At 37.2% G+C, this 15,261-nt stretch overlaps 1 protein-coding gene across 1 annotated transcript; it reads left to right on the top strand.

Annotated features, from left to right (window-relative positions):
- The first annotated feature begins 1,991 nt into the window (after positions 1-1,991).
- On the top strand, positions 1,992-7,155 carry LOC146364930 (uncharacterized). Its single transcript, XM_084916411.1, has 7 exons — positions 1,992-2,046; positions 2,917-3,276; positions 3,572-3,676; positions 4,226-4,324; positions 5,008-5,045; positions 5,126-5,273; positions 6,720-7,155. Exons 1-6 carry the CDS (start codon positions 2,007-2,009, stop codon positions 5,243-5,245), a joined length of 762 nt encoding a protein of 253 aa, XP_084772537.1. The 5' UTR covers positions 1,992-2,006; the 3' UTR covers positions 5,246-5,273; positions 6,720-7,155.
- The last annotated feature ends 8,106 nt before the right edge of the window (positions 7,156-15,261 follow it).

Genomic DNA, 15,261 nt, shown 5'->3' on the forward strand with positions numbered 1-15,261 from the left:
GTGCAAGTGTGACTGAGTGTGAATGGGTGAATGTGGCATGTTGCATAAAGAGCTTTGAGTGCTCCAGAAGAGTAAAAAGGCGCTATATATGAACCAGTCCATTAACAATATAACCACCCCCACCCAAAATCGGGTAACAAGCCCCAAGTGTGATGGAAGAAGGAGCTTTGAGTGTGAGAGGAACTGACCTGCAAGATGGGATCACGGTGAAGCTTGAAACCAAGCTACTGCAAGGTTACCAAGATTACTTGAAGTACTCTCTGAAGATCTACTAGATGTAGACTAGATGTAAATGTAGCACTACTTTATTCTCTCATCTGAATCCTCGGTGGTGTTTAATAGTTTGAGAGTAAGTAAAGAATAAATAACAAAATTAAAAATTTGTCTACATGCAAACTGGATGTAAGTTTAGCAAGTACAAACAAGTGCTCTGTTTTAGTGTCATGTATTTGTGCTTAGAGAACAAACAAAATATTTGGAACCAACAGGAAAAAATAAAGTTTCCTCGAAGACTATATATTTCTTACTGATAATCATGGGAAAGTGGTAGAAAATAGACACAATTGTCTACTAGCGTCTATTGTCCAGCACATTTCCCTTATTAGACATTAATGTCTATGATTTCCACCTTACTCCTAACCATATTTTCCCACCGGAAAACTTTACACCCTCCTGCTGTCCACACACAGAGGCCTGAGGGATCTTCCAGGAATGGAGATGCTTTTTCCAATGATCTAATCAGTCAGTACGTGACGATTTAATATCTGTGGATTTCTAATCTGGAACATAACCTGCTACGCAGCATGTTTGGCACAGTTGAGACCAAAAAAGCTGAATAAATCACTTATTACATTTTCAAGGCCTAAAAGTAAGGAAATTTTTAAAGTTGGCAAGAGGCTGGCTCTGACTGGCAGTGAGGAGGTGCATGATGAGAACTCAAATACCTTTCATTCAGAGGCAAGTATGGAAGCTGGTGAAACCATCACAGGTAAGATCCACCTGCACAACCTTGGGACAACCTAAGGCATGTTGCAACCACAAGTGCTTGACTTCAATGCCACTGTGGGTATTCACAATGTGTGACACTAATATATGTTTTTGTGCAGTGTGCAGGAACACGGGACTTGGTCCAACACGAAGTGAAAGTACAAAAAGAAAAGCATGCTAAAAAAAAAACAGGCAAGTATGGAAGACTGGTTTGCTCATGACAGGTAAGATCTCCTAGCAGAACAAAGGCGCATGCAGTCATGAGTACTTACCTGCGAGTGTTAAGCACAGCGTACAATCTCATGTTCTTGCAAAAGAACACACAAGACAAGATTTTGACTGTAATTCAGCTGAATAGTGTTTGGGGAAGTTGTTAAGATGGTTCCTAGTTTAGAGACATTAGAAACTGCACATGCTCATCTTAAACTTCACCTGGACAACTTGGCAGACTCTGAAATCATTCTAGTCTCTGTGTCTCAGTATTGTAGGTCATCTCTCATGTGACAGTTTAAACTGCCACCTCTCCTTCCTTGTTCATCTGTGTGTAACCTCGTTGACTTTCTCTGCCACCAAACCTACACACACTTTTTCTAATGTGCCAACATAGTTAACCTTTAGATTCAACTTAAGGTTTCTTCCGGTGTCAAATTTCTGAGCGGTAAAAACCCAGTGTGAGTAGTAAATTATCATGGTTTTGTTACAAAAGACAACATCACTGTTTGTGGTTAACCTCACAATTTTGCACAAATATCAGCTAAAATCAGGACTGAAACAAAACCAATGAGGAGCAATGACAGAACAAACATTGCAACAGCTGAATCATGCACTGAAATGCACTTTTACTTACACTAGTTCTGGTTTGTTTTACATTCAAAACAAAGGATTTAATTTTTGTCTGTAGTTAATGAAACCTGTTCATAAAATTGGACTAAATCATTCTTGCAAAACAGGAAGTGGAATGTTCCTTTTTTGTAAGTAAAGAAGGAAGAGAGGAAGCAGTTACTCATCACAGCCTCGATATGAAACTGTGTCACAGTTTGGTCTGTTTCATCTTCATTCGTGAGTAAATTTTCTTATTTAACTTGTTTTATCACTTTTATTTTTATTTTATTTCTATGTGGTGTTAACGAATTCATTTTGCAACTTGCTGAACAGTTTAAATGGTGTATTCTGTTTTGCTCATTATTGTCACCTCTCGCTTACAAGTTATTGGTTTCTGTGGTTAAACACGTGGTTAAGAGTTGGGAAAAGGTCACTTCCACACATAGCTCACCAACAACACAATTTAAATGCTTAAAAATATAAATGTATGGAGAAAATAAGTTCTTAGCACAAAAATATTTTTTTATAGATATATTTTTAGTTTCACAATAGATCTCTCATTAGACATTGGCCTTCTAATCATAGTTTCATCTTTGTTGAATTACCCAAATGTTTTTCTTTTTTTTTAAATTTTTCGTTGCCTTTTCTGGTATAAAGAGTTAGAAGTGCAGACTGGTGTTGCGTCAGACTTACTTTTAGCAAATACACAGGATATTAAAAAAATAATCTTAGAGTTGTTTCCATTGTTTTAAAAAGCACAACATGAATGTGTTAACGGAAATCTTCAGATGTTAAACAACAAATCCACAACCTCCATTTTACATGCAAAGAAAGCAAAAGAAAATTTAATCAGAAACACAAAAAAGTCCGGCTTTCAAGCTTTTTTTAAGTAAGGTTCTGAGTTTTCATCAGCCGATGGTTTGTGTTGATGTCAGGAAGAATCATGGAGTTGTGTTTGCAAATTCAAAATCAATAAAAATGTAGTGAATTTAACTGAAACTGAAAATGTTCGATCTGCTTAAATAATTTTTGGTCTTCAATTTAATTTATAAAGGTGTTTTAAATTATTTTGGGCATGTAGTAATTACTGATTGTTTGCATTTTCAGAAGCACTTCAGGATGGAAACGCTGATCTTGCTACTCCAGAAATTCCCATCCATGCAGAAAGGGAGGGAGGAAACATCACAGTTGGCTGTTCATTTTCTTTGTCTGGAAGCTTGAGGCTCTTCTGTAAGGAAAAATGTGAACAAGGAAAAATTCTCATTGAAACAACAGAGGACACAGCTCAACGAGGCAGATACAGCATTGAATATAAAGAAGGAAGATTTCTAGGAACTAAGACAATTATGTATGCGAGCATCACAAAGCTGGAAGCGTCTGACTCGGGAGTGTACAGGTGCTCTTTGGGCAGAATGGGTGTAGATTTTTTTGATTCAAACTATGAATTTCAGATTTCTGTCAAAGAAGGTGAGTTTCTACTGAATGTCATGAAAATGTTTGTTCATACCTGTCCAAATACTTACTGACACCTTATTCAAATAACCTTTGTATATTATATCAACTGTAAAAATGCAGTTTTATCAGTTCTGCTGTGAAGCCCAAACTATTACTTTCTTGTACTTGTTTCACTAAAAGAATACTAATGAACCTCCAGTGAACCTGTCAGTTAACTAGCTGCATTATTCATTATTGATAGCTTCAAGTGTTTCAACGCTAAATTTAATTCTGAAACCTTTTTCAACATAAATATTTGTCCCATCAGCCTCCACACCAACAATGAAGATGACACCAGAGAGTTCAAACTCCACTGCTACATCATCCTCCACTGAAGCTTTCCAACACTTTCCCACCCAACCTGCAAGTTCAGGTACATTTATATTTGCATGTATGTAGATGGGTCTATTTAAATTATGCATGAGTTTATTAGAATGTGTCACATACCCACAAAGGAATAATTGTGTTAGAAGTAAGAATACATTAAATTGAAATAACATACAAGTAGAAAAAGTGCAGTACTTCTAATCTTCTAATCTTTCTATTTTTACAATTGTGAGTACAGCAGTTATAGCACGCAAAAAGCCTCATTTGAACTGTAGGTATTAATGAATACTTTAATTAAAATGAGGAAGCACAGCAGTAGATAATCATGCCTAAAACCAAAAAAATCATATCTTTATAGTTTTCATCTTAAGGTGGACATGTAGGAGCAACTATGCTTTAAGTAATATTAAGTGAACACTTCTCTACCTAATGAGCTGTTGTATGTGTTGGTGCTGAATGAATAAGGAAAATACCTGCTTACTGTGAACATGCAAGCACATGAATTCACATAACACTGTGGCTAAATGAACTGGCTCATGGCCACATGCTGTATTTAAACTAAATAAACTAAGTCTGTTCTGTTCAACTCATGTAGATCTGCTGCTATACACGGGTCTGGTTGTAATTGTCCTGATCGCCTTCTTATCAGCAGCTTTGCTGATTTTCTGCAAGAGGAGAGCCACTAAACCCATAAGTGAGCGTACAAAAAATGAATTTTAAAGCATTTTGTAATATTTTTAAAGGACTTTATTGATGCATTATCCTGTTTTAGAGACTATCCTCAACCTAAAACCTAGTTTTTGCAGTAAAATCTAGAAATATACTTTATGGAGACTGTTTACAAAAATAACTTTCAGTGGGACAGATTTGTATGTACCAAGTGTTTAGTGTAAGACTTTAAAGAACACTTTTTAAAAAGATACTATTCATCTATGAAGCTATAATTTTCTTTTTAATTGTGTACACAGAAGTCAAACTTGTCTTCCATAACACACACACACACACACACACACACACACACACACATATACATCTGCACAGATGTTACATAGACTGTTTTGCATCAATTAAATCAGGTGGTGCTTATCAGTCACACCAAATGTACCTTTAAAGTTCAATGTATTCTTCCCTGTATGTAACCAAAGCACCAGATGTTCATTTATAACTAAGAACAGTGACTGGTTACAGCAGTAATTACTTGTAGTTACTATATAGTTAATAGTTACTAGTCATTTAGATATTTATGTCACTGACCTGAACTTATTTTAGTTCTTCAGATTTAGTTCCTCATATTTTACAGAGTTTGCTTCCTCAGGTTCTACTTACTGCAAGGTTTCCTCATGCAAGATGTTTATTTTCTGAACTTTATGTTTTCAGGACCTCCAGTAGAAAATGTGTACTCCAGCATCATAGATGTAAGTTTTAGGAAGTATGAGACATGACTTTCATTATTGCTTAGTTTGTATCAGTCAGGTGGTTTCTTCTCCTCCTTCAGGACAACCAGCTGTATGAAGAGATCAGAGAGGAGACATTTCCACCTCCTGTGGAAATGTCTTCAGTTTACACCACTGCCACATGTCCCCAGCCAGATGGAGTTGAAAGCTCAGATGACTAAAGCATCACCACTTAGAACTTAAAACAGTGTAAGTGGCGTGATCTTTCAGTTCAGTTCTTTATAGTGAATCAGGTAAAAATGGGAATAGTAATTTTTCAGTTCTCAGACACAAAGATGAAAGTTGTGAAATAATTTTTCCCAATAAACTGTTGACGGTTAAAGCTATAAAAGTTTCTTCTTTAACTGTAAACAGGGTGCACCAAGGTGGCACCGGCCACCACCTCAAAATTTGCTGGCCTTCCTGCCAAAACTGTCCTGTGATGGTAATAAGTTAAATGAGCACAGGAGAGACAAAAACACCCTACAATGAGTTGAAACATTAAATCGTTATTTAAAGCAAATTATTATAGATTTCAAAATCTTATTTGGTTTTCATATTTACCCATTTTCAGTGATATCGACTTTAATAGCAGGAAATTAAGTTGACAGCGATCGTGGCTCAAGAGTTGGCAGTCCGTCTTGTAATCGGAAGGTTGCCGGTTCGAGCCCCTGCTCAGACAGTCTCGGTCATTGTGTCCTTGGGCAAGACACTTCACCTACCGCCTGCTGGTGATGGCCAGAGGGGCCGATGGCGCGATATGGCAGCCTCGCCTCTGTCAGTCTGCCCCAGGGCAGCTGTGGCTACAACTGTAGCTTACCTTCACCAGTATATGAATGTGAGAGTGAATGAATAGTGGAATTGTAAAGTGCTTTGAGGGGTCCTGAAAAGTGCTATATAAATGCAATCCATTATTATTATATAATTCTTTTCTTTCTCTCATTTTTGCCATATTTTTCAAGTTACCTGTATTTGACAACAGCATAATACAACTGGAAATTCTGTATTTGGTGGCCCCCATATGGCTGCCCCTATGAAAGAATTGTGGAGCTGCCTGTAGAGGAGAAAAGTGTATTGGAGAGGGAAAAGTCTTTTAAATTTGTATTTTACAATAAATTTGGATTCAAATTTATATAAAAAAAAACTATTTTTAATTTATGGGATTAAGGATTTCAAAGATTGTTCAGATTTTATGTCAATAATATGTTGGACGGTTCAGGACTAAGCATATATGTTGATACATGTTGATACTGATATATATATATATATAAAGAATCAAGCTATTCAAACCTTTCTATATAAACACAGTAGAGTGATACCAAGTTAACTTTCCCTTTTCTGTTAGTTGCTATGCTTTTCTGATGGATCTCTGTCACCCAGGTAATTATGATACTCATATTTGCTGGTAATGTACACACACTCTGGATCCAGTTTATTAGGTACAGCTAATCATAACAATTTTTTTTTCATAAATGCTATCTTTTGATCAGAGCAGTAATTGGACTGTTTTTGCAATTGTTGAGGAGCCAGTGGAATGAAATGAATCCAGTTGTGTAATGACTGATCCATGTCATCATCTTTTGCTTTGCCTTATCATTACCGATCTGCGTTTCATGTATTCTACCATTTCTTCTTAAATATGTATTCTTTTCTTAGGTGCACTCTACGCGAAGTGCTCTGCCGTGTTCACAAATGAAGATTTGACGTACCACAGCATCAATCCAGGGACCGGAACGAAACCTACGCTACAGTCACAGAGATATCAAATCTAAATTACATATTGTCTGTGTGTGCTAGCTCATGCATGCTTTAAAACAACTCTAATGACATGATGAATGAGATGGATAGGAAAGATATACTAAGGAATAAAGCTAAAAGGAAAAATATGAGTTAAAATGGTTAAGTTGTTGTGATAACTGCTCACGAATGAACCAGCTAATGTAAAATATAGTAATATAATTATTATTTGGGACTATGATGTTCAAAAAATTGAATAAAATCAAAGGAAAGGAAATGAACTTATAAACTTGTATTATAAACTTATAATTTATCTATGGAGTTATAGGAAGGACCAAATAAAAAAATATGTAACTAAATCAAGTCAACAACAAAGGAAATAAAATTTGTTTTATTCTAAAAGTAACTAAAAACACATTTGTCTGCATCTTAGTGCTCTATGTAACATTCACACTCCACTGACTGCATCAGGAGCAACTTAAGGCTCAGTAACTTGCCCAAAGATACTTCAGCATGTAGTCAGCATGACTGAAGAAGCTGGGAATTGAACCACCAAACTCCCAATTATTAGATATTTGATTATTGCTCTACATCCTGAGCTGCAGGCACCCAGATGCTTCCAGGCAGAAGAAACTTAGTAAGAAACAAATGTCATCATGATTTATTTGTGTGCATGGCACCACAAGAGGGTGCTCACTAACTTTTTTTGATATGCCAGGTGATTTCAAATGCAATGTTTCCAATAGGTTAACAAACACCACACACAACTTCTTTCTGTGTGGTTTGGACCATAGACCATCTTTGTGCTAGCTAAAGGTCCAAAAAAAGTAATAACTTTACTCTTAAAGGCAAAATATATCAGAAAAAAGACACACAGGTGGGAAGATGAGAGATCGTCAAAGGTAACAAAAGCTCAGCAAGTGACATTTGATGCTCTGGCAATTTAATGTATTGCTCTGAATTAATTTAGATTCTTTTCAACTTGACCACACATGCTTTATATTAAGGTTTCTTTCAAACTGAGAAATGTCTTTGAAAACAAATTAAAAGATAATAATGTCATGATGTTCAGAGTTTATTGTGCAACATGTGCTAGTTGGGCTGGTTTGCAGAGGCGGGCTATGTTGTACTGGTGAATGACAGACTGTGATTTCCAACAATCACTGCCATGTTAGGTCCTGATAGCAGAAAGAGACACGGCACTGAAAGAATTCTGAATTGGAATTTGTGGTAGATTTTTGTAACCATATAAATGGTTGTAGATACAATACAATGCAATACAATACAATACAATTTATACAGCACGTTTAAAACCAGGGGGTACACCAAAGTGCTTCACAGTAAGGAATGACGGTAAATGATTACACTGAACAGTAAGTCATTAAAACAATTTCAGTGAAAGCCTCAGTTACATATAGGGCCTGAAAATGTACTCTACCAATTGGTTGAGCAGAACTCTAAAAGGTTAAGAATTGTATTCATGTCTATAAATCTGTGAAGAAATCTTTGCTTCTCACTGACAATCTTTTAAGTAGATTACCTGTTAGGTTTAGACAGAAAAAAAAAACTTTCATTCTTAGCAAAACACCACAAAACCTCAAATTGTTTGTCACATGCAGATTTGAACAGTATTGTTATGACTATTAGTAGTAGTGTTATGACTCTGACTGTCATTCTTCGCAGCTTCAGTGAGTTCAAAACTGAAATCCACCGTGCGACCTTTGCCAACTTTTACATTTTTCTCATCGGCCTCCACAACAAAAATTACCATGACAACACCACCAGCAACAACAGCAACACCACCAACAATATAAACAACACCAACATCACTACCACCAACACCTTCACCAACAACAACAACACAGAATGAATGGCATGAATGGCACATCTGTTGAAGAAGGATTTTTATTTTTTAGAGAAGAATAAGGGGAAAGAAAGGTCTAGAACTACATATATGAATATGTCTTTTTAAGTAAAATCCATAATAGGTCAAAGTATAGTAAGTAATAGATAGAAGTACTGAATTATCAGGGACCTATCAGAAAAACATACATTATATTCTAGGACTTTAACATGATTTAATCTAGTAAATATGTGATTTACGTAAATGATTGTAACTTATGATTATCATTTTGTATTTAATTGTATTTTTTATAATGTTTGTTTTTTTTATTGATATTTTATTGACAGTTGCAGCAGCTTTTCAGCTGCCTGCCTCTGCTACATGCCATACACAGTTAAGTCATCAGATCAGGGTCAGACTCCCCTGACACCAAACCCGGAACCCACTGCTCCACCTCTGTCCTGCAGCTGAGCTGCAAACCACAACCTGCCAAAGTATCATTTTCTTTTCTAGTCATAATTCTTTCATTTCCTGAAATGTAGTTCTTTACTGGAACATACACACACCAGAGCTCAACGGGAAAAAAAAATGCTGAATATCTATACTGTTGTGGATTGGGAAATGTGTTAGGAATAAAATGTTGCCACACCATTTCATGGAAATGAAACCCAGAAATAAAAAGCAAAACTGAATGAATATATAAAAAAAAATATTTGGCAGGTTAGTCCATTCTGCTGAAATTTCTTTGCAGCATTACAAATTGTAGCAGTTTTTATGGCCCCCATCGGCTCGTATGCATAACTGTATGTCAGGGCATGCTTTTAATGAGACAATGAATGATGTCCTATAGCAGCGGTCCCCAACCCCCGGGCCTCGGACCGGTACCGGTCCGTGAGTCGTTTGGTACCGGGCCGCGAGAGTTGAGGCTCAGGTGTGAAATGTATAGTTTTCAGGGTTTTTATCGGTTTTCAGCGTTATTTTGTTATCGTTTTTATCGTTAACTCTGTTTTCCTGGGTCTTTTCACGTGTGTTATGAATAAATTTTCTTTTTTTCGGTACCGGTACTAGTTTTATTTTGTTGTATTTATCCGCGACACCTTAAAGGCCGGTCCATGAAAATATTTTCGGCATAAACCGGTCCGTGGCGCAAAAAAGGTTGGAGACCGCTGTCCTATAGAATGTCCTCCCAGATGTGGACCAAAGCATCCTGATATCTAATGGCAGACAGGGTGGTGTTATGTGCTTTCCTCCATGGATAGGCCTCCTCAGACCATCACTGACCCACCACCAAACAGGTCATTTCGAATGATGTTACAGGTACATGTCCATTCCTTCTTCAGATCCTTTTACATTTGTCACATGTGACCAGGGTGAACCTGCTCTCATAGTTAGAAAGCACAGGAGGTTACTAATGGACGTTCCAAGTACTGTAAATGCTAATCAGGTTCCACAGAACACAGGGCCCACGAGAGGACACTGGACCCTCAGACCACCCTCGTGAAGTCCATTTCTGATTGTTTAATTAGAGACATTCACACCAGTGGCTGTTGGAGTTAATTTTTTAAGGCTCTGACATTGCTCATCCTGTTCCTCCATCAGCAGGATGGGTTAAGGAACTTCTATGGCTCTGTCCAGCTCAGAGAATTGTATTAGTCAAACAGCTAACAGATCATCTGTAGAAGAATGGCTTATTTGAAGAGTTTCAGTCAGATTTCAAAGCTCATCACAGTACACAAACAGCTTTAGTGAAGTTCTTTCTGTGGCCTCTGACAGTGGACTCATCTCTGTGCATGTCCTGCTAGATCTTAAGTGCAGCTTTCGAAACTGTTCACCATAATATTCTATTAGAACAATTGTTAAGGTGTTATAGGTGCTGTGCTGCAGTGGTATGTGCCATCTAATAGTCAAAGTCCAACTTTATTGTCATCTCTGCTATATGCAGAACAGTATATAGAAAGACGAGACAATGAGGTTCCAGTTCCATTCAGTGCAAAAGACAAACAATAAATGGAACTTTTTTTTTTAATCTAATCTAATCTAATAACTTTGATCTCAGCAAAACTGATTTACTCCGGAACAAATAAAACACAGAAAAAAGCCAAACAATTACATTTTTAAGATATCCGAGTGACTTATATATCATGTTTAACCTGAGTAGCAAAAGACAGCGGGGGTCTGAAAACGATGAAGCCGGGAGTCCGCTGCTCTCGCTGGCTCGAGTGACCATTGAACACCCCGGCTAGCTATCGAGCGGGTGGGTAACAGACATCTCCGAAAATGTCGGAGCACTTTTGCAAATATGTGATGTCTTGATAAATCAAGCAGATATTTGAAGTTTACACAGCTACTTTCTCGCTTGAAAATATATTAAAAGTTTATTTTGTGACCCAGAAAGATTAATAAGAGTGATATTAAAACTTGGCAGCGGCCACCGTTCTTGGAAACTGGAATTGGCTGGGCCGCGCTATAAATTCTGGGATATGGTGTGCCACGAAGGACACACCTGACCCATCCTTCAAATTCGGGGAAATGAAGAATGCATTTGTCGGCCGCATTTTAAGGAGTCGACGAATTGGGACAGCCTTCGTCGCGTGGCTGTGACGTAATTGGCCTTCAAATGCGGCCTCCGAAGGATGCAGCCTACGTTTTGGGACACAGCTTACACCTTTCTTGGCTGCTACCTCAATGCACTGTCGGTCCTGCGTGCTGCACAACAACATTCAATATTTAGTTTTTACTGTAATTTACTGTTAGCTACATTAATGTGATGGTGCTATGTTTATTATGTTGCTCTCCTTTTTTGCTTGTTCTCACTTTGTTGTTCTTTTTTTTTTTCTCAACAGGTGATCCGGGAGATTTCTTTTTATGTGTCCTTTCTCACTGTCCCCCTTCCCCTCTGTTTTTCTGTTACTTCATCTTTCTTTCTCCCTTTCCTATCCCCCAGCCATGTCTGTCCCGTCTGTAACAACTGAATATAAAATAAAATAAATAATAACAACAAAGGTCAATCAAATGGAACAAAACGGCAAGGCCGTTTGCCACTTGGCAAAGTAAATCCGTAGAATATCTTTGTTGGCTTTCAGACATCAATTCTGACGGCTAAAAAACCAAATGGGACAGGCAGAAAAAGAGATGGTAATGTTCTATTTGAACTGAAAAAACTGCAGTACTGCCAGTCAATATATTAAGAATTTTGTTTTAATAAACCTTAAATGTCCAGCTTTGACAACCAAAATATACGTTATTAGACAAAATTTAAACAAAAAGCCTGACAATAAAAATTACAGTACAGTATGTTAGTGGAAACACAGCTTAAAGCAGAGGGGAGCCGTGTAAACGTGTAATGAAGGGAGGACCTCATCATTAAGAGAAGTGAGAAGTTTCTGGCTTGCAAGTGAAGAAGAGCAAAAGCATTATCCCATCAGAGCCTCGCTTTGAAAATCTGTCACACCTTGTGCTTCATCATCTTCTTCAGTGAATAAATAATTGTTTAATTCTGTCAATTTCTCAGTTCTCAGTGTTATTGGATTTTTTTTTACTATACTAATCATTACCCTTTGGTACTTGTTTAATGGATTTGATGTTTTGTGCTTGCGTTCAGTTTGAAATATTCCCTCAAGCATGCAGTTTGATAACAATACAATACAAAAAATACATTAATACATTGTTAATAAACATTAAGAATGCAAATTAACTCTGAAGTTATAAACCTGTGAGCAATTAATTTAAGTTTGAAAATGCAGATTTTAGCACATCTAATGGAATAGAATAAAACGATATTTCACTTCAGTATTAAACACTGAAATGTGACCCATGGCACGTACCAACCCCACACCGCCGCAAACACCCAATGCCTGTTCTCTCAAATCTGCACTAATCTGTTTTATATTAGTAAAGAATGCTTTTTATGTACTTTATTTTAGTCCACTTAGCCTTTAATGTCTTTCAGCTCACTGTATTAACGTTTGGATTAGTGTCTGAACGTTCATCAACTTGCTTCAAAAAAGAAAGACAGCACAGACAGACGAAGAAATCTGTGGCCTAGACTCGGCCCTGTTGTTGTTGGAGAACATGAGAGAGGATATTGAGTGCTTTGTGAATTTTGTGAACCATCTTTTTTGTGAGGTTAAACATCTGTAATCGTACTTATCCCATTGGTGGTGAGTTCACTTCGAACAACCAAGGACATTTTTGATAATGGTGTTGTATCCTGTAACTAAACAATGAGCTAACTAGTTCATCGTTAATGCTAATGCTCTGCTTCCATTTTGGGCATGCTGTGTCTCAAGTATTCACTTCTAAGAGCACAATATTAAAGCCAACATGTCAAGAATATCTGGAGAACTAAGCTATTACTGGTTAAGTTTTTTGTGGGTGTTTTTGCAGTTTCATGTAAAGTGTGTGCTTGATCACTTTGATAGTCGTGATTGGAAATATTTGTCTATCTTGTCTTTATTACACAAAAATAAAGATGATCTGCTTTCTAGCAAATAGGAAAAAGCTCTGTTTTTGCACTGATCATTTTCAACACCTTTTTGGCAAGGCTGGATGTCAAGACTTTTACCACATCAGCTTCATGCTACAACTCATACAGCTTTGGACATCATCAGCAATGGTGACAACTGGTTCCATTTGTTAGGACACCATTCCTCCGGAACTCTGTTTAGAAAATCCACCACTCATCTGGCACTCTGTTTAAAAAATGCTGAAGAGTGACAGTCTGGTCAACAAGTCCATTGCCCTCTCTCCTAGGCATTTCCATACCTCCGCAAGCACACTATATTATCAGAAGTATTCGCTCATCTGCCTTCTCAGGTAGTCAGGAAAAAAATTATTTGAACCTTTGCTGATTTTGTAAGTTTGCTCACCAACAAAGAAATGATCAGTCTATAATTTCAATGGTAGGTTTATTTGAAGAGTGAGAGATGAAACCATAACAAAAAAATGTATTTCAAAAAAGTTATGAATTGCATTTTCATGAATGAAATAAGTATTTGATCCCTGTTCAAAACGTGCTTTAGTACTTGGTGTCAAGACCTTTGTTGGGAATCACAGAGACTACTGTGGCCAACTACAAGACGTGTTGTAGTTGGCCACACGTTTTGCACACATCTCAGGGGGCATTTTGTCCCACTCCTCTTTGCAGATCCTCTCCAAGTCATTAATGTTTTGGGGCTGATGTTTGGCGACTCAAACCTGCAGCTCCCTCCACAGATTTTCTATGGGATTAAGGTCTAGAGACTGACTAGGCTACTCCAAGATCTTGTTCTTGATCCAATCATTGGGCCAGTCTTTGTTGCCTTGGCCGTGTGTTTTGGATCATTTTCAAATGATCTAAAACTGGATCAGTTTAAATCATTTGTAGACTGAGGAATTGGATGGACAAATTTTTTACTTAGTCAACTTCAACTATAACTAGTGAGGTCTGTAGTTCTTCTAAATCAGAGGATTTTCTATGAACTTTAGTGTTGTTTTTCTGGTGAAAAAGGAACTGGTTAATGGAATTCAGACATGCAGTCAAGCATCAGGCCACTTCTTGTCTGAGCCACATTTTTCAACACTGCATTACCACACTGACTTTAAAGAGGAAGACTAAGTGATGATTGGTGGAAACTGAACTGTATGGGAGAGTCTGGTGTTGTTCAAGACACGTTCAGTATGTACAACCTACTGGACTCTAATGTTCCTTTAACTGAAAAGTATCATTCAGGTTGCCTGACTAAAACCTGTGAAAGATCTTTTAGTGCCTTATGTTGCCTCCATAGATGGTTCAGAAAGATCTGAGCCTTCACCTGACACATGTGAAGTACCTGATTCTAGAAACTGATCCCCGTTTCCTGAAAGTACATATTTTTTAGCATTTAGAAATTATACCTGACCCAATACCTCAATGAATAATAATTCTGCTTTTAAAAAGAGGAATCCAACGTAAGAACAAACTCAGACCTTCTCAAAAGTCTAAACTGTTTTTCTTTTTCATGCACCTGCAGCGGCCAAGTTGCAATACTTGCTTCTAGAATGACTTTGACTACTGCTGGGTCCCATGGGAAAATATGACACGATGATAAAAAAGGAATACATGCAGGAAGTAACAAAGTACATACTTCTGTTACTGTGGGAACTTCATCAGTTCCCACAGTAACAGGTATCTTTTGTGAAGTATTTATTTTCCTTTTACTCTTTACATATTTAAGAAAACTCTGTACTTTCTATTCCTTACATTTTCAAACAGACTTGTTATTTTAGCTTAAATGGTATCATTAATAGCTTTTATACTCAGGGGGTTAAAGTGGGAAGGCTTGGCACAACACTGCAACGAGTGCAGATCTCCATAACTTGTAGCAGCTGTAGTTCTGTATGCAGCAACAGAAGAAGAGTGAGCATAAAGGAAGTAATATTTTTTTTAACTGTCGGATATTTTCAAATACAACATAGCTCAACAAACATCAGCAAACACATAAACTTTTTGTGTGCATTTGTTGCACAGTGTGTTGCTTGCTAGAGTTATAGCTACTGTATTTCACAGGGGAAATAACTGATTACCAGATAACTTTAGTCAGAGATAAAGATGCAAGAAAGGCAGGAGAGGAAGAAGAGAGGTTATATTTAGATAAGTGC

This window comes from Perissodus microlepis, chromosome 20, assembly GCF_051167445.1.
Source record: "Perissodus microlepis isolate ML-2025 ecotype Zambia chromosome 20, ASM5116744v1, whole genome shotgun sequence".
Classification (NCBI taxonomy): Eukaryota; Metazoa; Chordata; class Actinopteri; order Cichliformes; family Cichlidae; genus Perissodus; species Perissodus microlepis.

What these genes read in the sequence shown, in the direction of transcription:
- LOC146364930 (XM_084916411.1), top strand. Translation starts at nt 2,007, where the DNA reads ATGAAACTGTGTCACAGTTTGGTCTGTTTCATCTTCATTC. An exon ending in GGTCTGTTTCATCTTCATTC is followed by an intron (nt 2,047 to 2,916) that starts GTGAGTAAATTT and finishes TTGCATTTTCAG; the next exon opens with AAGCACTTCAGGATGGAAAC. An exon ending in TCAGATTTCTGTCAAAGAAG is followed by an intron (nt 3,277 to 3,571) that starts GTGAGTTTCTAC and finishes TTGTCCCATCAG; the next exon opens with CCTCCACACCAACAATGAAG.